We start from the raw sequence: 20,844 nt of genomic DNA, 5'->3' as shown, positions 1-20,844 counted from the left end.
CGCAGCCGAGAAGGCCAGGGGCAACGGCCAACGAGAACGCAGCCGAGGAGGCCAGGGGCAACGGCCAACGAGAACGCAGCCGAGGAGGCCAGGGGCAACGGCCAACGAGAACGCAGCCGAGGAGGCCAGGGGCAACGGCCAACGAGAACGCAGCCGAGGAGGCCAGGGGCAACGGCCAACGAGAACGCAGCCGAGGAGGCCAGGGGCAACGGCCAACGAGAACGCAGCCGAGGAGGCCAGGGGCAACGGCCAACGAGAACGCAGCCGAGAAGGTCAAAACAGGAAGGCAAGTGAATACGGCAGGGAAAGCCAAGGGCAAAGGGAAAGAACACCGCAGTGAAAGGCCAGAGGTGAGGAGAACGTGGGAAGAATAGGACAGGCAGCCCTCGGGGCACCGTAAAATGTGGAAAGGAGCTCTGGAAACACTACCTTGCATCTCACTAAGTAATGGGTGTGTATTGCCCTTACCTGTAAGGCAGAGAGTTACTGGTCAGCAAAGTTGGGTTCCAAGGCATTCCAGGAAATGCAGATTTCAATTTCTCACCGTTCCCGTGAAGAGCCACACATCTCTCAGCTGCCACCTGTTGAACACAATACAGTAATGAAAGCGCTGCTGCACATTTTCAGGGGCTGCAGCCTGCACACATCACTCTAACGATGACGCAAAGGAGCATTAGGGATATAATTAATGCTATTTATAAGTTTGAAGTTACAGTTAGTTTAACAGTTGTTTTCTGCGCTACAATTAGGATTACGGTTACTTCAACAGAAAACACAGGATGTTTTTTTTATTGCTGCACTTAGGGTAAAGGACATTTTTAGTGTCAGATCAAGGGCTAGATTTACAGATACGCTGCAGGTTACTGTAATTATCGTTAGAGCTCCCATTAAACAACAGGCTCACGTCAAGACTAATGGTAACACTGCCTCCCAGCCGATGCCAGAGAGCCAAAGGCAAGCAGAAAACCCAGGGCAGGCAAAGGGATGCAGAACTCCCACGGAAAGCCAAGGTGAAGGCAAAGCAAACAGCCAAGGCTAAGGAGAGGACAAAAGCAAAGAGAACACCCAATGGAAAGCCAAGATCAGGGCAAGGGCGAGAAGAGCGAGGCAGGGAAGGCCGAAACATACGGACAAAGAGACCACAGCAAGAAAAGCCAAGAAAACATGGCAAGAAATGCCAAAACGGGAGGCCAAGGGAATGTGGCATGCAATGACCAGGCAAGGGGAAGGACTAAGAGAACATCGCAGGAAGCGCCAAAACAGGAGGCCAAGGAGAACATGGCAAAGAAGACCAATGCGGAAGGCCGAGAGAAGGTGGCTGGGAATGCCAAAACAGGAGGCCAAAGAAAATGCCACAGGGGAACATCCAGGCGAGGGCCAAGAGAACATGGCAGAAAATGCCAGAACAGGAGAGCGAGAAAACGTCGCAGGGAACGCCAAAACCAAATGATGTAGAGAACGAAAGAAATACCGAGGTGGCAAAAGAAGGCCAAAGATCCATGACCAAGAAAACATGGCATGTAACACAAGAACAGGAGGACAAGGGAACATCCAGGCAAGAGCCAAGAAAACGTGGAAGGAAATGGCAAGGGCAACGGCCAAGAGAACGTGGCAAGAAATGCCAAAAGAGGAGAGTGAGAGAACATGGCATGGAATGCCAAAACCAAATGCTAAAGCGAATGCGACAAAGAAAGCCAAGGGCAATGGCCAAGAGAACGCGGCGTGAAACGCAAAAACAGGGGGGCAAGGGAACACAGTAGGGAACACTGAGGGCAAAGGGAAAGAGAACACTGCAGTAAAAGGCCAAAGATGAGGAGAACACGGGAAGAAAAGGACAGGCAACCTTCCAGGCACCATAAAGAGCTCTGGGAGCACTATGCGGTGCCACGCTATGAAATGGGTTAAACACCGGTGGGCATGCATTGCCCTTACCTGTTGAGCAGACAGTTACCAGTCAGCAAAGTGAGGTTCTAGGGCATTCCAGGAAATACAGCTTTTTGTTCCTCGCTGTTCAGATGAAGAGCCACGCATATCTCCGTGCAGTTGTTGTGGCACTCAGAAGCACCGCAGCTTTCCACAGCCACTTGTTGGATACAATACAGTAGTGAAGGCACTGTCCGCATACGTAGGGCTGCACCCTGCACACATCGCTCCTACTACCAGTGCCGTAGCTGGGAACAACAAACAAGGAGAAGGCTCTGGTAGCCTACAACGCTTGTGTTTCCATCTTCTCTGATAACTGTTTATTATACATAGCCTTAACCTTTGGTTTGGTAGGTGGGGATTGAGGAAGCGATGCTTCCACACTGTGAGTGAAGATCGGGTTCTGAACCGCCTGAGGACGCAAACATCTAGGAGTCTTTAGGTCCCGATGAGACGCATCCCAGAATTCTGAGGGAATTCACTGACACGGTCACCATGCCACTCTTCTATCTGATAAGTTGTGGCGGTCAGGTGAAGTTCCCTGGTGAGTAGAAAAAAAAAAGGCATCAGCACACCTGTTATTACAGATACAAAGTATGACCCCAGGAACTACCAACATGTCAGTCTCGCCTCTGTACTGAGAACGATCACCTAGAGTGCTGCGTCCAGATATGGAGTCCTCAGCGCAGGAGAAACACGGAGCTGTGGGGACACATCCAGAGGATGGTCACAAATACAAACTGAGGGACGGAATACCTCTCCTATAAGGAGGGGGAGCTGGGGCTGTTTAGCCTGGAGAAGTGAAGGCTCCGGGGTGACCTGGTAACCGCCTTTCAATATCTAAAGGAAAGAACAAGGGAAAACTGAGGTTAGATTTATGGAAAATATCTTCTACAGTGTGTAGTAGGCGTGGCGAGGAAAGGGAATGTGACGGGGTCAGGTTCCCTATGCTCCGCGTTTGCCAAGTGATGCCCTATGATAGGACAGCAAGCATGCAAGGGGTGTAGACAAAGCAGGACAAGAATGTATGTATTTAAGCGCCTGCTACATTCCAATAAACGCCATTTTGCTTCACCTATTCTTGGGGTCTGTGCAAGCATTTGGCCCCGACCTGGTCAGGGTCGGTCTCGCTGGGCTGTGGCGCCCTCGGTTGGCAGAGGACGAACAACACGAAGAAGCAACAACGGTGAGAGTGGCGAGGCAGTGGGACAGGTTGCTGGAGGCTGGATGCGCTGTCTCTTTCAAGGTGAGGCTGGGTCAGGCTCCGAGCAACCCAATCTAGCTGTGGATATCCCTGTTCACTGTGGGGGAGTTGGACCAGATCATCATAAATGGCAGCAAGTACTCCAGCTGGGATGACCTGCATCGATTCACAGAGCCTCTCCGTGCCAGTCCCAGTATTCAGCAGACCAGGGACCTCACTTTGTCACACTGCTGGGTCCCACAACTGCAGAGATACTTAATTGGGGTCAGGGGATGGGAGGAAGAGAGGTGGGAGTTTGGGAAATTAATGGCATCCCCTGACAAATGGGATATCTGGTGAGATCCTGACCGTAGTCATCCAGAAGAGAACAATCCTTTCTTCTTTTATTAACACAAAGCCAGATCTGCCATAAAAACAGAAAGAGCTATAGGACCTTGGAATGGTCAGCCATGACGTGCTCTGAGGACAATGCCCTGGGATCCATTATCACCAACAAGTTTGTAAGGGAGATACAGGAGAGAACCAGAAAACAGGAACAGAACACCTGTGGCCAGTATGCTCGAGTGGTGCAGACTATATTATACCGAGTGAGGATGAAGCAAACGGCCACTGGGGTTCAGGAGTGTTCTTAGGTCCCGGCTGATGCGCCTCACTCTATCAGCAGCCACGGAGCTCACTGGGATGGGAACACAAAACACACGGAGTGAGCCCCGTGTAACCCCATTCAATCCCAAAGCGAACATCCCACAGTCGTTGCAAACCTGCCTGCGTACAAGCAATGCACCGACACAGGTCTCATGATGTTCCATTACCTGCTACACAGATCTCACACAGCTGATTAGAGGAGGTCCAGCAGTCCTTAAATCCCATCAAGGTGCGAAACAAGATCAGAAGAGACACAGAACATAATTTAATACATGATAATGATGCATGAGATACCCTTAAACAACACTGCATGGGTGGAATTAATACATGGTACTGTTAACTACAGCCGTGAAATGGGCTGGGATGACGTGGCAGCAGACAAACCACATTTGAAACGCCAGGTTGGAGATTATGAGGTGAGAATCACAAAAGAGATAACGGAAGCTCATCCAGAAGGTAATGGGCTTAAAAAGATTCGCGAACGTGATCTGCAGAATGCAGAACCCCGTTATGGAAAACCTCTCAGGATTCCCAAAGCTGCAATGCTCAGTCAGCCAGCCAGCACTATCCCAGGGCTGATCGAAGCATTCCAGAAATGAGGAAACACTGAAAGAAAGGAATGTATGTCAGTCCCTCCATCAGCAGCTCAGAGAAGAGGAGAGAACCCCTTTATCTCCCTTAGAGAAAAACTGCAGGGCATTGCAAGGACACGCACAGTAGATACAGCTGCTCTAAATCAGAGCAGAATCCCCCAAAAAAGGGGAGGTCACAACCTTGCAATGAAGCAGGAATCACTCACCCCTTCCCAAGGACCCGTGTTCACCCCACAGTCCACAGGAAGCAGTTTCCAGATAGAGATGCATCCCTTAAATGTGGTCAGGACTCCCCAAGAAAGACAGAGCTCACAGCCCTGAAATAAAGAAGGAATCACTCACCCCATTCCAAATACAAACACCCCACGCTCCCGAGAAAGCGGTCTCTAGGTACAGATGTTGCTGCTGCCAGCCCTTAATCATAGTCAGGATTCCCCAAAAAAGGGAGATCACAGCCCTGAAATAAAGGAAGAATAAATTACCCCATTCCAAAGACAAACACTCGCCTGACATTGCCAAGGAAGCGGTCTCCAGGTAGAGATGCTGCCCTTATGGCTTCCACCCCTTCAATGTGGTCAGGATAGCTTCCCCCCCCCCAAAAAAAAAAGAAAAGGGGGGGGGGAGGGGGGAGATCACAGCCCTGAAATAAGAAAGGAACCACTTACCCCCTTCCCAAGGAGCAGTATTCACCCACGCTCCACAGGAGGCAGTCTCCAGAGATAAATGCTGCCCTTACAGTTACCAGCCCTTAAATGTGGTTGGGATGCCCCAGAAATGGGGAAGATCACAGCCCCAAAATAAAGAAGGGCTCACTCACCCTTTCCCAAGGACCAGAGCTCACCCCACACTCCCAAGGAGGCAGCCTCCACAGAGAGAAACCACCTTTATGGCTGCCAGCCCTGAAATGGCAGCAGGATCCCTCAAAAAAGGAGAGATCACAACCCTGAAATAAAGAAGGGATCATTCACCCCACTCCAAGGGCTCACTCCCCATTCTAAAGGAAGCAATCTCCAGGTACAGTTGCCGCTCCTTCTGCTGCCAGACCTAAAAAGCAGTCAGGAGTCCCCAAAAAGGGGAGATCCCAGCCCAGCAATAAAGAAGGAATCAGTTACTCCCATTCCAAAGACAAACACTCACCCCATGCCCCAAAGGAAGCAGTCTCCAGGGAGAGATGCTGCCCCTACAGTTTTCAGCCCTCAAAAGTGGTCAGGATCCCCAAAAAGGGAGAGAACGCAGCCCTACAATAAAGCAGGAATCACTCACCCCATTCCAAAGACAAGCACTCACTCCAACACTCCCAAGGAGGCAGCCCCCAAGTAGAGATGCTGCCCTTACGGATCCCAGCCCTTAAATGTGGTCAGGGAGGGGTGGAGCCAGGCTCAGCCCTATCCAGTCCTGTAGGTGAATTGCTTCCACCTGTGCTCGCAGGGGGCTGGCTACACCCCTCACCAAGTGCTTAATCACTACTTCAGACAGTGACCTAACAGTTCCCATACACACCTGAAGCAAAAAAAAAAAAAAAAAAAAGAGTAATAACCAGCAGGCAATTGGATCTGCCTGTTCCGTAAAGGGAGGTTTATCAATGGATGAGCAATGATAGCACACATATTTTGATTCCGGTCTGTCCTCAAAGACAATTGGTAAAATTTCTAATAGATAGGGGAGCACAAAATTCAGTAATAACACAGCAAGATGATGAGAAGTTGCGTGTGCAGCATGGACAGCAAAGAGTTGAGATTACCGGTGTGAACGAAGCGAGTGCTGTTTGCCAAACTGCTCATGACTCCCCAGTGATAATCGTATGTTACCTACTCGCTTTGCAATTAAAGACCATTGTAAAAACATTTTAGAACTTGCCATCCTCAATGAGTGAACCTGGCACCTCCCTGTATGGCAGTGTGTGGCCTTTTGGCTCAAGTATCCGTCCCAAACCCCGAAGAAATACGGAGGCTGCAGCGTGTGTACTTCACGCAGCCCCCGTGCTCCTTGAATCAGAGATCGCTAACGTACTGCAGTACCCCATTTCTGCTGCAGTGTGATGCGGGATTTCTGAAGTCATAGCAGATTTGGAGAACACAGTCCCCATATAATGTGCCTGTTTGGCTATTTTGGAAATCAGAGGGATGGTTGCGATTAACAATCGATTATTGGTGTCTGAACGCTTATGCAGCCCCGCTAGGAGCTGCTCTCCCAAACCTTCCTGACTTAACAGCTACTTGGCAAGCAGCCACGTGTCAGTTCACTCCCGTGGAACCCAGTGCCCCCTGTATGCCCCAGAAGTCTTTCAGGGCCCAGGTGTGTCCCAGAGCTACAGAGTGTGCCATGGGCAGCCCCAGAGACATCCCTGAGCCCTATCCCAGCTCCTCCACGTGCTCTGAGGTTCTTCACCCCTTTCCCAGTGTACCCTACTGGACTCTGGAGACCTCCCTGGTGTATTCCAGTACACTGGACCAGATGCCCAGAGCTCCTGGGGTTACGCGGTGCACCGCAAAGGTGCCCCTGGGTCATCCCATGTATTCGAGGGCACACAAATGGGCTGCCAGAGCCTGTCTGTGATATTGTGAGATGGTCAACCAGGAAAGTCTCTTTGACATATGTGGGAGAGTTAGAAAGCAAACATTCTTTCATGACGGTGCTGGATGTTTGAGGGTAATCTCCTGTCACACATCACATACACAAAAGATCTTCAGCTCATATACATAAGCTGTGTGACACATGCAGATGTTTCTCAGAGCTATGTTACATATGCAGAAGTTTCCCTGGAGCGTGTTCATTGACTGATTCCAAGCAGGACCTCGTGTTTCCTCAGTACAAAGACTCAGCACAGTTCCCTTATCTCTGGTTCAGAGACACGACTCTTTCTGTTATCTAAAGGAATTGCAGGGCAAGGGTATCCATCAACAAACACTAGCAAGATCAATGGAATCATTACAACTTGCATCATCTGTGTCCCCTAGCATGAGAAACGCTCAGCTCCAACAATTTCCGATCGGGACCGTGCAGAGTGGTCAGAGTGTAGAGTCGCCCCTTCTGGGATTCTGAATGTGTGCATGTTAGAGCCTGGAGGACCTATTACCATAGAGGTGAGGGACATTGTTACCATCCGGCATCCATCAGGGACAGGATACCACAGGGCCAGGGCTCCACAGGGCCAGGGTTACCTCGGTGAGAGCACCTGTCCCCTCAATGTCCCCCCTATGTCCCCAGTATTCCCCAATGTCCTCGTGTCCCCAGGGGCACGTCCTTAGTGCCCACCAACAGCCGGGAGGTAGCAGCGAAAACATCGGTGACAGCAGGAACAGTGACAGGGACAGCATTGATGACAGCGGGGACGGCAGTGGGGGCACTGGTGTGCCACGTAGGCCACCCTGTGCTACCCTCCAACACTGTGGTGAGATCATGGGGACGTGGCAATATACAGGGTCACGGAGACATGGGTGGGATGCAGAGACATGGAGAGGACATGGGACATGAAGGTGACATGGGGAGGAGACGCAGAGGGGACACCGGGAGAGGACACGGAGAGGACAAAGAGACGTGTGGCACACGAGGACACAGAGGGGCCACAGAGACATGGAGAGGACACGGGGAGACACAGAGAGGACACAGAGGGTACAGGGTGACACGGGGACACGGAGGGCACGTCGTGACATGGGAGACAGGGGGGACATGACACTGGACTGTCTCCACATGTGCTCGTGGAGATGACAGTGGAGGTGACGCAGAACTGCTCATGGGGCACCACGTTTCTGCTGGGCGCCAGCACCAGCAGGTGGGCACGGGAGGACACAGGGGTGGTGCACAGCAGGGGATTGAGGGGAGGGGAGGGACGAGGGGACAGTAGGGATGGCAGCAGTTGTGGTGATGCTGGGGGGGGACAGTGGGGTAACACTAGGGGAATAATAGCAAGGGCTGGCACTGGGGTGATACTGTGGTGATGTCTCAGAGTGACACTGGGGGGGTGATGTTGGGTATCACTGGGGGGATTGACATCAGGGAATGAATGCTGGGCAGTCACATAGTTGGGGTGACATTGTTGGGGTGTTGTGTTGGGGACCTAAAAGCCCCTGACTGAAGAACGATCCTGGAACGGAACAAGATATTTTGACAGAGCTGTCCTTGGTAGTCGGTCTTGTTCTTGCAAAGACTTGTTTTGCAAACAGGTGTTCCACTTGGGCTCTGTATCGTGCGCTGACCATGCGGGTACAGCATGCAAGTGGAACAAGTCTGCAGACCCTGGGGAGAATGAAAGCAGGAGAGAGCCTGTGGCGGGAGAGAGAGCAAAAGTGGACATTGAAGCAGGGATGCCCTGCTGGCACTACCTATTGAATCCACCGCTGGCATGTTCCTTCTCTCTCCTTTCTGGCATGTTGTCATCTCTCAAGGGTCTTCTCCCAGGCAACAAACAGAACCTGAGGAAATGGCCGGAAGTCATCCCAGAGGTTTAGGTTAGACATAAGGAAGAATTTTTTCTCTCAGAGAGTGGTTAGACGCTGGAATGGCCTGCCCAAGGAGGTGGAGGAGCTGCCATCCCTGGGAGTGTGGCATCTGGATGAGGATGTCGAGATATGGTTTAGTAGCTTGTGGTAGCAATGGTAATGGGAAGACGGTTGGACTAGATGATCTTGCAGGTTGTTTCCAACCTTATGATTCTATGATCCTATAGTCAGATAGTAATAGCGCACTTGCTTAGGGAAATTCTGCTTCCTCTGCTTCCCGCTTACTGGGATTATCTAAAATGGATGATTGTGAATGTGTGTCTGTGAGTATGCGTATACTGAAAGGAACTCATAACCCTCTGTGCTGCTCTGAGGGCATAGCTTGCTTGCCTTTGGCTCCTGGGACATCCTGTCTCTCAGATCCAAACATACCCTGAAACAGGAGTGGAGTTGCGTGGTGACTTGGAGTGTCACTGAGCTTTACCATCGAAGTGATGTATCAGCCCCCCAGTGATGCTGTTGGGGGCTGATGTCGTTAGGGTATCACTAGGGGGTGACATCAGGGAGTGGTGCTGGAGTGCCCTTGTGGGATGGCACAGGGGGCTGATACTGGGGTGAAACTGGGGTAATATTATGGAGCGATGCCAGGGGGTGATGGCGTTGGGTCATCACTAGGAGGGTGACTGCTGGGGGGCAATGTCGGGGTATCACTGGGGGGTGGGGGGGAGCGACATCATGAAATGATAATGGGTGGTCGTGTTGCTGGGGTGACATTGCTGGGGGTAACATTCGGGCGATGTTGGGGAGTGATATTAAGGTATCACTGAAGTGATGCCAGGTTGACTGTTGGAGTGATGATGGGAGAGGAATACTGGAGTGACACTGAAGTGATACTGGGTTGTGGGTTGATATTGGGCAGTGACACTGCAGGGTGATGTTGTTGGGAGGTGACACTGGGGTATCTCTGGGAAATGACATCGAGAAGTAACATTGTTGGGGGTGTGTCGGGAGACAAAGAACGGACTCTGGCACTTATAAAATGATAACTGAAATCATTTATTGGAAAAAATACAATTCTTAAATAATACGTAGCATGCTTCTGATTGGATGCAGGCATGAATCGCGCATAACACCTCCATAATCGACTGGTTATTATGTGGATGGCATGAGGCAATCGTGCACCTAAGTTTCTATTCTGATTCATTGCCTATAAGCAACTTCTTACCTCACCCTAAAGTGGGTAATTTTTTGCTCTTTTGCTAATGCAGCTCCTTTTCTGCTTATGCATCTCCCTATTCTTGCTGACTCCGTCAAGGACTGTGACTGACCGTTGTCAGTATAACACACATCACAGCAGGTAGGCCTTCGCCTAGGCTCACGTTGTCACATCCTCCACTGACCAAGTATGTCTCTATTGGAGTGAGACTGCTGATGTTTGGGGTGACATTAGGGAATCACTGGGGGATGACATCAACGAGTGATGTTGTTGGGCGTGTAACATAGGTTTGACACTGGGGTGATGCTGGGGAGTGATGTTGGTGGGTGATGTTGGGGTATCAGTCGGGGAAGATATCAATAAATGATACTGGGATGACATTGTGAGGGGAGTGACATAGGGGTGATGCTGGGGTGACATGAGGAATGATTCTGGGGGCTGATGTTGGGGTAACACAAGGGGAACGCAAGGGTGTGACATCAGAGGGTAACGCAAGGGTGTGACATCAGAGGGTAACGCAAGGGTGTGACATCAGAGGGTAACGCAAGGGTAACGCAAGGGTAACGCAAGGGTAACGCAAGGGTAACGCAAGGGTAACGCAAGGGTAACGCAAGGGTAACGCAAGGGTAACGCAAGGGTAACGCAAGGGTAACGCAAGGGCGGTGATGCTGGGGAGTGACACTGGGAAGCAATGTCAGGGGTATCACTAGGAAGGAGGGGGTGGGGTGACATGAGGGAGAGACACAGGGTGATGTTGGGGGGTGATGGGATGACACTGGAGTGATATTAAGGGAGAAATGTCAGGGGAGTGATTTTGGGGCATGACTGGGGTGACATCAGGGAGTGTTGGGGCTGATGCTTGGGGTGAAATAGGGAGGGTTCGGGACCAGAGTCTGGGGGAAAAGAGTAAGGAATTGGGATGCCATTTGGGATGAAACAATGAAGTTTTGGGAGCTGAATTTGGGGTGAAATAGCAAGGAATGAGCCAGGAGTTTGGGATGAAATAGTGATCGTTTGGGGCTGGAGTATGGTGAGTAAGCTTCGGAACTGGCTTTTGAAGCCAAACACAGAGGCGTCAGGACAAACATTTAGTGAGAAAACAGGGCGTTTTAGTGCCAGTGCAATTTGAAGTGACACAAGGGCATTCCCATGCCTTTTCTGGGGATACCACACGTGGACTGGGTACCAGTGTTTGGGGGAGGACCTCAAGGGCAGCGCTGGGGGGGGAAGGAAAGCTTAGGGGTAAAGGCAGGGAGTGGGCAGTGCTGGGGAGGGGGCAGTACCCATTTCTGGGCCGGGAAGGGGTGAATTTGGGGCTGTACCTGCTGCAGCAGCACACAGATGAGGGCATGGTAAAAGAAGGTGGTCTGAGGGTACAGCGCCAGCACCAGCTGCTCGTGCTGGAACAGCACCTCAGCATTGGTCTTGGGGTTTGCCTTCTACTGTGGCAGCCAGATCACGTGGCACCGGCTGAGTTGAGTGTGTACCCCCTTCTGTGTGGGGGGGGGGGGGAGGGGGTGAGGGAACTGGGGAGAACACAGGGGATGTGGGAAGGGGCTTGGGGGTAATTGGGGGTGTGGGAGGTGAGTGGGTTGGGAGGATCTGTGGGAACAAGGGGGAGTGGGGGATGAATTGGGCAAAGGTGGGAGGTGTGGGAAGGGGATTTGAGGCAGTAGGGGTGTCTTGGGGAAAGTCGGGAGTTTCTGTGGGGTTGAGGAGGGGGTATTAGGGGCAATCGGAGGGAGTTGGGTGGTGTGAAGAGTGGGGGGAGGAAGTTTGGGGTGGTTCTCCCACTAGTGCTCAAGTGGCAACCACAAACCTGTAAAAAGTACCGTGAACCCATGTGTACAATACAGTGAACACCGGTGAAGATCCACAAACTCTGGAGGCCTTTGGTTGATTCAGGTTTGGGATCTGGCCAATGCAACCCAACTGGTTAACTCTCTGGTAGAATGGTAGTACTTTCTTCACAACCACTGAATCCTGAATCCTCTGGGCTTCTGTAAGTCTTTGAGAGTTGCCAAGTGGAGGGCATATCACAATAAAGACTGGTGGATTCACTGTGCAGAGCAGTCAAAACTCACACGTGCCACTTCCACAAACAAAGCACCTGACTCTCAGCCTTCTTGTTCGTTTTTGAAAACCCTCAGGCCTCCACATTAGCTCCATCTCTGGCCTGCCAAGCCCACATTCGCAGTTGTTTTAAGCCCTTGTTACTAGGCCGCAAATAATTCAGATTGAACTGAATTTTAGGAAGGCAATGCATGAGATCAAAAATAGTACCTCCCTGAGCGATAAAGTATGGGCTAAAGAAAAACGGCTTAATTCCTAACAAACAAAATGAATTCCACCTTTCCAGATTACAGAAAGGACTAATGTGAAACAGGATGAGCAGAATGCAGGGACAGTTTAACATTACCTGCAAATTAGCACGGGACATCACATGAGAACTGCTTCGCTTCTAGAAACCGCCCACACTGATGCAACAGCAAGGCTGTGTCCTACGCTACAACGTACCTGATCTCTTCCTGCAACACCTCGTGGGAAAGCCGACGCAACAGATATTCTTCTCATTGACTGGATGCACAGTCACACAGTGTGAAGATGACCAAATCCATGAACTCTGCAGATTTGCTTTGAGGTATCTGAAAAAACGACTGGCCCAAGTACGTTAGGCTAGTTTAAAACAAGAAAAACTGCTTGGTGCACACATCCACAAAGGCCAGCACCACAAAGAGCTTCGATGCCCCAACGCTACAGCGCATTGCAAAGACTGTGCCTCTATGACAGAAGCCTCTACGACAAATTGAATGGTCTAGGAGCAGCATGAGAGACTGCATACCTGAAGGAAGTAGAAAACATGCCAACAGGCTTCCAGCTTTTCTCTTTGCTCAGAGCTTTCAATTTCCCTTTTGTTTGTTCAGCATCATCGTGTCAGAGAGCTGCTTCTTGTTCTCCTTAGAAAGCTTTTTGCTGTGAGAAACTACATCCTGCAAAAAACAGAGAAGGACAGATTCCATGCTTAAGTATTCCAAAAGAAGCAATACTGGAAGAAGTTGCATCTGAGAGGCCATTTTCTTGCATGTGGAAAAGTCAGAGGCAAGCTATGTCTGCGACTGATGAAGAGGAGCATTATTTGTTATAGCAGTGAGTTCTCCAATTTGTCCCCAAATTCCTGAGTTTGTTGAGAACCCTGGAAGGACTAATCGCTCTGAGCAGTGATTACTATCAGAGCTGGCAGCATCCAGAAGATGTTTGAAAATGCCTTCCTTTCTAAACTGGGTTTAAAGCCCCAACGTCTATTTTCTATTTTGCTGTCTCACTTCCTCTACACAGCTCTGAAAACGATGGCACTTTTTACTGCCAGCATCAGGCCAGGAGTTGGAGCCTCCTTTGGAGTTGCCACGGTTCAGATTTTACACCAGGTCGAGCCTAGCGTCACATTATTCAGGACCAAATGTAAAGTTGACCAGAACATTAGCTTGAATGAAAAAAGGCACCACTGCATCAGCGATGCTGTTGCTTTTGTGAAGTTAATTGTCAATAAAGTGACAGAGGTGCTTCCATCAATCAAAAAACACGGAGCGGCCTGAAAGCATTTTCTGCTCTGAAATAGCCTCCCCGCTCTGTTACAGCATCCAAGATGTGAAAAATGGAAGTGTGCAACTTCGTGACTCGAATAACCACAAGTGAACAACAAAACAGCTCTCAAAGCCTTGCAACATTCTATCTTCCGCCTTCATTGGGTCAGTATAGTTAGGTGCGGGTGTTTTGTTTTCCTGCTGCTTTGTTTATTTTTAAAATGCTTCAGATCTAGTCTCTTTTTCTTCTACAAACATCCTCCTAGGAATGCACGCTAAATAAGTGGAACATAGTATATATAAACTTACTGGGAGGAAAATCTGTAAGTCTGGGGTAATGTTTTGCAGCGAGTCAGAGCAACTGAGACCTGAGGCCAGAAGCTCTTTGTGCTGACTAACTGCCGCTGGCCTCAATTCATTCTGTCAGTCTCCCAGCAGTACATTGCCTACCCACAAACCCAAGCGGCATTCAGTTCATTTGGTTTCAGGCTGTGGCCCCACCAATCGGACCTCACCAAGGGAATCGCCTCCCCCCGAAATGTGACCTCCCACACAATATGCTTCTATGCTCCTGTGCCCCAGAGAGGGATCTGAGGCACAAAGAGATGCAACCCAACCCAACTGGAGAAGTAACTCCAGTGTAGAATGGTAATATTTTCTTTGCAAATACTGAATCCTGAAGGGCAACATTTGAGAAACATTAAGGAAGGGAAGAGAAGAGATGGGGCAAAGCAAGGAAAACACTCAAGGAAAAGCAAGGGCAGTGTGATGGAGAAATGTACGCCAGTAGGATGCCATAAGGTGCAGCAGTGAGCTCTGGGAAAAACCGAGCATGCCACACTGCGTAACAAGTGTATATTTGAGTCTATACATAGCTCTTACCTATTTGAGCAACTAGCAGTCAGGCAGCAAAGTTTGGTTCCAGGATGATCCAGGATGTTCAGCTTTCCTGCTGTTTTCGCAAAGAATCAGAGAACTGTTCCTGCAGTCCTTGTACTGCCCGGGAACGACACATTTCTCCGCTGTTGCCAGTGATTAACAGGCAGTGCAATATTGAAAAGACTGCCCAGCAAGCATAGAGTAGCACCTCTTTCACGCTACCAGAATCTTTCAGGCCATTACAATCATCAATAGCATTCTGTTAACACTGAGGGGTTAGAGCCACCCTTAGCATTGAGGACACCATTAGTGTTACATTTATAGTGACTTTTCTGGGTCATTTTCAGGGGATCTTTAGGGTGAGGGCTAGTAGAATTGTTTTCGGGTCATTAAGGCTATGATTAACATTACATCTAGTGTTAAGATTACGGTTACTTCAATGATTGTTTTTTGGAGCACTATGAGGGTTAAAGTTACTTCGCTACAAACTTTGAGCATGAATTTTATTGTTACGTTTGAGTTAGAGATGATTTTAGCGTCGGGGAAGGGTTAGGATTAGAGTTACACCGAGAGTTAATACGGTTATCTTTACAGCTCCCATGTGGGTTGGGGTCTGGGTCAAGGTTAAAACTAAGGCTATATCCCAGCCAAAGAGGCCCCCTGTTGCCATTTGTTTCTATGCTCTAGGGCCCCAGAAAAAGGCCCTGGGCACAAAGTGAAGCAATACCCAACTGGATAACTCTCTTGTAGAGCAACAGCTCTCGAGGATTTGATATTCACAAAGGAAGTGCAACACCTGTGCAACATAGAGAAAGAGAGCAGGAATAACAGGGCAACTCAAGGAGGAAGCCTATGGAAAGCAAGGGAAAGGTGAGAGGAAAAGGACATGCAGCCAGGAAAGTGCCCTAAAGCACCATGACAAGCTCTCGGAGCACTACACTATGCCACGCTCTGCAACGGGGAAAGATCTACATGTATACGTGGTCCTTACCTGTTTCAGCAACCAGTAACCAAAGTTGGGTTCTGGGACATTCCTGTACGTGAAGTTCTCCAGTGCTGAGAAGCATCTGGTCAAGGATCGGCAGGTGATCAAGTGGTGGTGTCTCTCCCCTCACAGCCTGGCACAGCGCATCTTCCTATTTGCTTCCCACTCTCTTACAGAATTTTTGCTGTCACCCCACAGAGCCATGGAGCAGTTATCACCTCCTCCCTGGTCAACAGCACCACAACTCTCTGCTGTCCTTTACAAGTCACCGGGCTGTAGTGCACACACTGACCACACGCATGGTTCATGGGACCACCTCTGACATAGGTGTGCACCAAGCAACAGGGTTGCACCCCATGTGCATGGCTGTTAACTACAACATATGAAGAGGTGCCTGGAGCTCTGAGGCACTGCCACATAAAGCTTTGTTGTCGGGGGTGAGACAGGACAATGGAACAGCCCATTCAGCAGCTCCTAGGAAACTCAGCAATGTGCTGCTTGGGGTGACCATAGAGCCACTCTTTGCCGGTCCCAGGATGCTGTCGTGCCGGGGATGGCACCACGTCAGTTCCACGACCGAGAATCTCTGAGCTGCTTGTTTCACTGCTGCTTAGAGTGCTTTTAAACAGCTGAGGGATGGTGCAGGGCTGGGGGTGGAGGGGGACGCCTACCAGTCCACAGCAGTGACTAGCAAACTGAATGCTCATCCAAAATCCGTGCCTTCTGTACATCTTCGATCGCATGTGTGTTGCAAACTGAAGGGCTTAACACTAATATTTTTGCTAATAAAGATTAGCAAAATCACCGCGCAGAGCCGTCAAAACTCAGATGCGCCACTTCTTCATCTATGCGCATATGCATTGTGCTGCCTGTCGGATCTCAGCAGTGCCTGCAGTACCGAGGTCTCTCCCATGGGCGGCGGCAGCAAGCAGCACTGCACTACTGCGCGCGCGCGGTCTCGGGGCGGGGATGCAGTTGACGGCCCCGTGCAACGCTGAGCCAATCGGGTGCAGGGGCCGCTGGGAGCAAAAGCGGTCTGTTCCCGGGCATAAAACCACCTGAAGAAATAGGGTGCATCCTCGATTGAAAGAGGGGAGAAGGTACTAAGCCGGCGGTGAAAGAATTGACTGCTCGCCCGCACCTTAGTGCTTCACAGAAAAGGAGCTATTTGTAAGTATGTGGGCGCATACGTACCATTGCCTAGAGGGCTAAGCAGAACAAAAACCAGCGGACTCGCTGCGCAGAGCGACGAGAACGTACGTACGCGACCGCTGCCTGCGGCACCCAATAACATGCACGGCCGCAGTTCCCCGGATTGGCCACGCGGTGGCACCAGAGACCGCGGAGACAACGTCTCTGCAGTTCCGCGGATTGGCCACGCGGTGGCACCAGAGACCGCGGAGACAACGTCTCTGCAGTTCCGCGGATTGGCCACGCGGTGGCACCAGAGACCGCGGAGACGACGTCTCTGCAGTTCCGCGGATTGGCCACGCGGTGGCACCAGAGACCGCGGAAACAACTCTTCCGACTGCATTGACGCGGACCCTCACCGCAGTCGCTGACTATCATTTTCTCTTTTGATGACGGACAAAACCACAAACTTGGGGGGGGGGGGGGGGTGATATGAAGGAGGAAAAAGAAATAAATCCAAGACAAAGAAAACCAACGGAAGCTTCTCCAAACCCAGACTTGCACTAACTGCTTACCGAATATCTGTAAAGTATCATCAAATTGATGTCACACTTCCTTGATTTTGTTAACATCCATTATATTGCTTTTAGATATTCACACAGCAAAATTTAACTACCGAGTGAAATTTAATGATAATGAAATGAAAGCACAATAGCTGAAAGCACAGGGCCACATTAGTGATCTCTCAGTCTTTGTCACATTCGTTTTTTAATGCAATAGAATGGGCATTTTTAGGCCCTAGCAAATATACAGGCTGCCAACGCACAAAACTGTAGTTTTGAATTTCACATAGACCATTATGTTGTTTCCACAAAGATTAATGAAAACAGCAGTTTTCCACCTAAATTTGCAGATGGAAAAATATTAATTCACCTGCATAGAAAGAATTGATCTCTCACAGCTGCCTCTCACAAGACAACCCAAGAGTTGTGCAGGTTCATCAGGTTCAGTTACAGCTTTATGTCTGCCCTCTTCCGTTCCTTGCTGCAACTGCAGAAGGACACTGCATGAGGGTATGGGAATGCAGACCCCCCCCAGCCAGCTGTAGCAACAAATCAAAACAATCAAAGAGATCTGGTCAGGATGATCTCCTGCTTCTATCACACCAGACACAGAGCCAATCTGTACGAGTCCCAGACCATTCAGCTGTGCAAGGGCGTACCTTCTTTGAGCTGTTGAGTCCTCCACAGCTGCAGAGCTAGATTTGAAATGGTGCCCAGGACATGGGAGGGAGAGGGGTGGCAGCTTTACAGCGTCTCTGTAGGGTCTGGATGCACAGTATCTCAGCACATGCTTTGAATTGTAGTCTGGGGTCAGGCTTCCAGATAGCCATTTTGACTTTGTTACAGCAGTTAGAGTGGCCGGTGTGGTCAGGATTATTAGAGATTTGGGCTATTACTATTAGGGTCGGGGCTTGTTTGTTTGTTTTTTAAATAGGGTTAACACAGTAAATTTTAAAGGTAATTAGAATAACACTACTCTTTATGTCAGTGTTGAGATTAGGGTTATCTTTGGGATTTGGATTACTATTAGCATTACTTCTACTGTGAATTTCCTCAATTAATTGTAGCAGATTTTTAGGGTACAGATCTAATGATTACTGTTAGGGTCTTTAGAATTATGAGTAATGTAACTTTCAGTTTTCAGATGATGGTTATTTTAACCATTATTTCCCCACAATGATTAGTGTTAAGGTTACTTTTACTGTGAACTTTTAGCATTATTTTTATTACTATATTTAGTGTTGTAGATATTTTTAGCATCAAGTTAAGGGTTAGGTTCAGAGTTACACTGTAGGTTAGCACGATTATCTTTGGAGCTCCTATTAAGCTCAGGGTTCAGGTCAGTCTTAAAGTTAATGCTGACTCCCAGCCAATCAGGTCCCCCAGTACCATCTGCATCTATGCTCTACAACCCCAGAGAAAGGTCTGAAGCGTAAAGTGGAAAGAATTCATTCATCTTCCCTCGAGAAGAATTGAAGGGCATTGTAAGGATAGGCAATGGTAAGTACAGCTGCTTTAAACCAGTTTCAGATCACCCAAGAAAGGTAGAGGTCATAATCTAGGAATAAAGAAAGAGTCACTCACCCCTTTCTGAGGATAAGGGCTCACCAAACACTCCAAAAAAAACAAAACAAAAAACAAAACAAAAAAAACTCTAAGTACAGATGCACCCCTTGCTGCTGGCAGCCTGTAGATATTCTTGTAGAATACAGGCTGCCAGCCTGTATTCCTGATATTCCCGTAGAATTTCTTCTTGTTCCCTTTTATGTCTCTGGCTAGATTTAATTCTGTCTGAGTTTTAGCTACCTGACCCCTGTCTGCTCAGACAACTTATCTGTAGTCCTTTCAGGTAATCTGTTCTTGCTTCTGTTCGCTATGGATTTCCTTTTTGAGCTTAAGTCCGGGAGCTCTTTTGTTGATCCATGGAGGCCTCCCAGCATTCTTGACAGCCTTTCTTTCTCACGAGACGCACTGCTTTGGGGCTTGGCGGAGATGGTCCTTAAATACCGACCAGCTTTCTTAGCCCTGGAAGGACGAGAGGCCCTTCTCCCATGCCACCCTGCCAAACAGTTCCCTGAAGAGTTCAAAATCCAGTGGTTTTGAGTGGGTTGATAGGAAGCATATGCAACTGTATAAGCACTGAGCCTTGTCTAGTAGCGATTTTCAGTATAAGCTACACAATGGCAGACTCAGGCAAGCTATTGCCTGTGAAAACACCCATTGGTGTGATGTGAAGTGCTCTTTCTGACAATTTTGGGGCACTTGGAAGGGATGAAATCATATAATGCCACGTGCTATAATTCTCAAGGTTCTCTACATCAATCTTGGCTTGCTAGAACCAAGTGTCAGACTGTAAATTGGATGAAATTCACTGAAATGATTGTTTTTGCCAATGTACTCTGCCCTTTTCTTCATGTAGGAGGTGAACGGTGTCAAGGAATAAGCGTTCCTCTTCTCCATTAGGGTGCAAGAAAAACAAGGGTCTTAGTGCAAGACCAAGGGTTAGGGAGTGGAGGTGAGACATGGGCCCTCTATTTCCACCAGAATTGCTGAGTGGTATGTCTGTAATGCTAAGAAAAAACACATGGCCCAGTCTGATCCTAGAATCCGTTATTCTGCTCCTTCCTGGTTTCTCTGCAGAAACATGTCAGCTTCTGCTATGGCAGTAATAATCCATAGAAGAACACCAAATAGTGCAAGATCAAAAGAAGAAAAGTTGGGAAGGGTGCAAGCTACAAATGAAAGAGAAAAAAAATACAGATGCCACAGTGAAAAGGCATTCAGCTGCGGAAAAGGCAGATAACAAGTTCTAAATTCCCCCCAGACTGGTGATGGCCAAAATCCAGTTAAAGAAATAAAGACTTGCTTACCCATCCCAGGGATCAAGGCTCACCAAATACATCAAAAGAAAGGAATTCCTGAGAGAGAATCTTTCCTTGCGGCAGCTAGCACTTAAATGAGGCTTAGAGAACCTGGTACCACCCATTCTGATTGCATGGGTGAGTTGTTTTCACCTGTGCTCCCAGGGCTGACTATGTCCCTTCAGCAGGTGCTCAATCACTGCTTCAGGCTGTGACTTAGCAATTCCCATATAGTATTTTACTCTTACTTGGTGTTTTGCGTGGAATTCTTCCCTTGTCTGCTCCAATCCAAAATATGTGCAAAGAGAAAAATCAGATTAGGAAAATCTGCAGTTCCCATTTCTGTTATGGGTCCCACTCCAGATTTCTGTTAAGTTTTGTGGCTTTTTAGGGGACCTTACGATTGTCTTGGTCAAAAAACATGCATTCAAGCAAAGGGATATAAGGAAGGAGCATGAGTATGCTGTGGATACCACAATATGGAGGGCGGTGTGGAACCTCCTGCATCCATCCTTGCTAGTAGGGATTTTGGGGCTGATTTTGCATGCAACAATTCATAAGGGATGAGCAGCATACATAACTGAGATGCTGGGCATCTGGGCTCACTTTGGGCCAAAAAATCCTGGGCCAAAGTCTTTGCAGATGAGAATCAATGGAGAGCAGACAGCTTGCACTGAGATTCAGCCCCAAACTGTGCATGGTGAATGTTCTGCAAACATAACCCGTAAAAATTCAGAAAACGGTCAGATGATCTGTGCTGCAGCCCTGCTGAATTTTGGGTTTGGTATTGATTTGCAGGCTGGGAATGGGGGAAAAACAGGAGG

General features: G+C 49.0%; 1 protein-coding gene across 4 annotated transcripts; it reads right to left on the bottom strand.

The window, feature by feature from the left end:
• Window positions 1-506: 506 nt before the first annotated feature.
• Window positions 507-5,678, bottom strand: LOC149915275 (uncharacterized). 4 transcript variants are annotated; one of them, XR_016459374.1, is made up of 7 exons: window positions 5,629-5,678; window positions 4,708-4,822; window positions 3,940-3,985; window positions 3,712-3,803; window positions 2,575-2,763; window positions 1,933-2,464; window positions 507-581 (listed from the first exon to the last, which is right to left on the bottom strand). XR_016459374.1 is itself a non-coding variant. In XM_090122993.1 (6 exons), the coding sequence occupies exons 1-5, from the start codon at window positions 5,631-5,633 to the stop codon at window positions 2,575-2,577; spliced, it is 447 nt and encodes a 148-aa protein (XP_089979119.1). In that variant the 5' UTR covers window positions 5,634-5,678; the 3' UTR covers window positions 1,065-2,464. The 4 variants fall into 4 exon arrangements, 1 of the variants encoding a protein (XP_089979119.1); XR_016459375.1 differs by lacking the exon at window positions 507-581 and having other exon boundaries at window positions 1,065-2,464; window positions 3,940-4,378; XM_090122993.1 differs by lacking the exon at window positions 507-581 and having other exon boundaries at window positions 1,065-2,464.
• Window positions 5,679-20,844: the final 15,166 nt, after the last annotated feature.

Source organism: Phasianus colchicus, chromosome 22, assembly GCF_987193195.1.
Source record: "Phasianus colchicus chromosome 22, bPhaCol1.hap1.1, whole genome shotgun sequence".
Lineage (NCBI taxonomy): Eukaryota > Metazoa > Chordata > Aves > Galliformes > Phasianidae > Phasianus > Phasianus colchicus.
This window is presented reverse-complemented; position numbering and strand designations above follow the sequence as displayed.

Bases quoted from the DNA above. Each gene is read 5' to 3' on its own strand.
- LOC149915275 (XM_090122993.1), bottom strand. The intron at 3,986-4,707 runs GTGAGTGATTCC...ATGGGATTTAAG, and splicing joins GTGTTTGTATTTGGAATGGG to GACTGCTGGACCTCCTCTAA. The intron at 2,764-3,711 runs GTATAATATAGT...TCTTTCCTTTAG, and splicing joins GTTTGCTTCATCCTCACTCG to ATATTGAAAGGCGGTTACCA.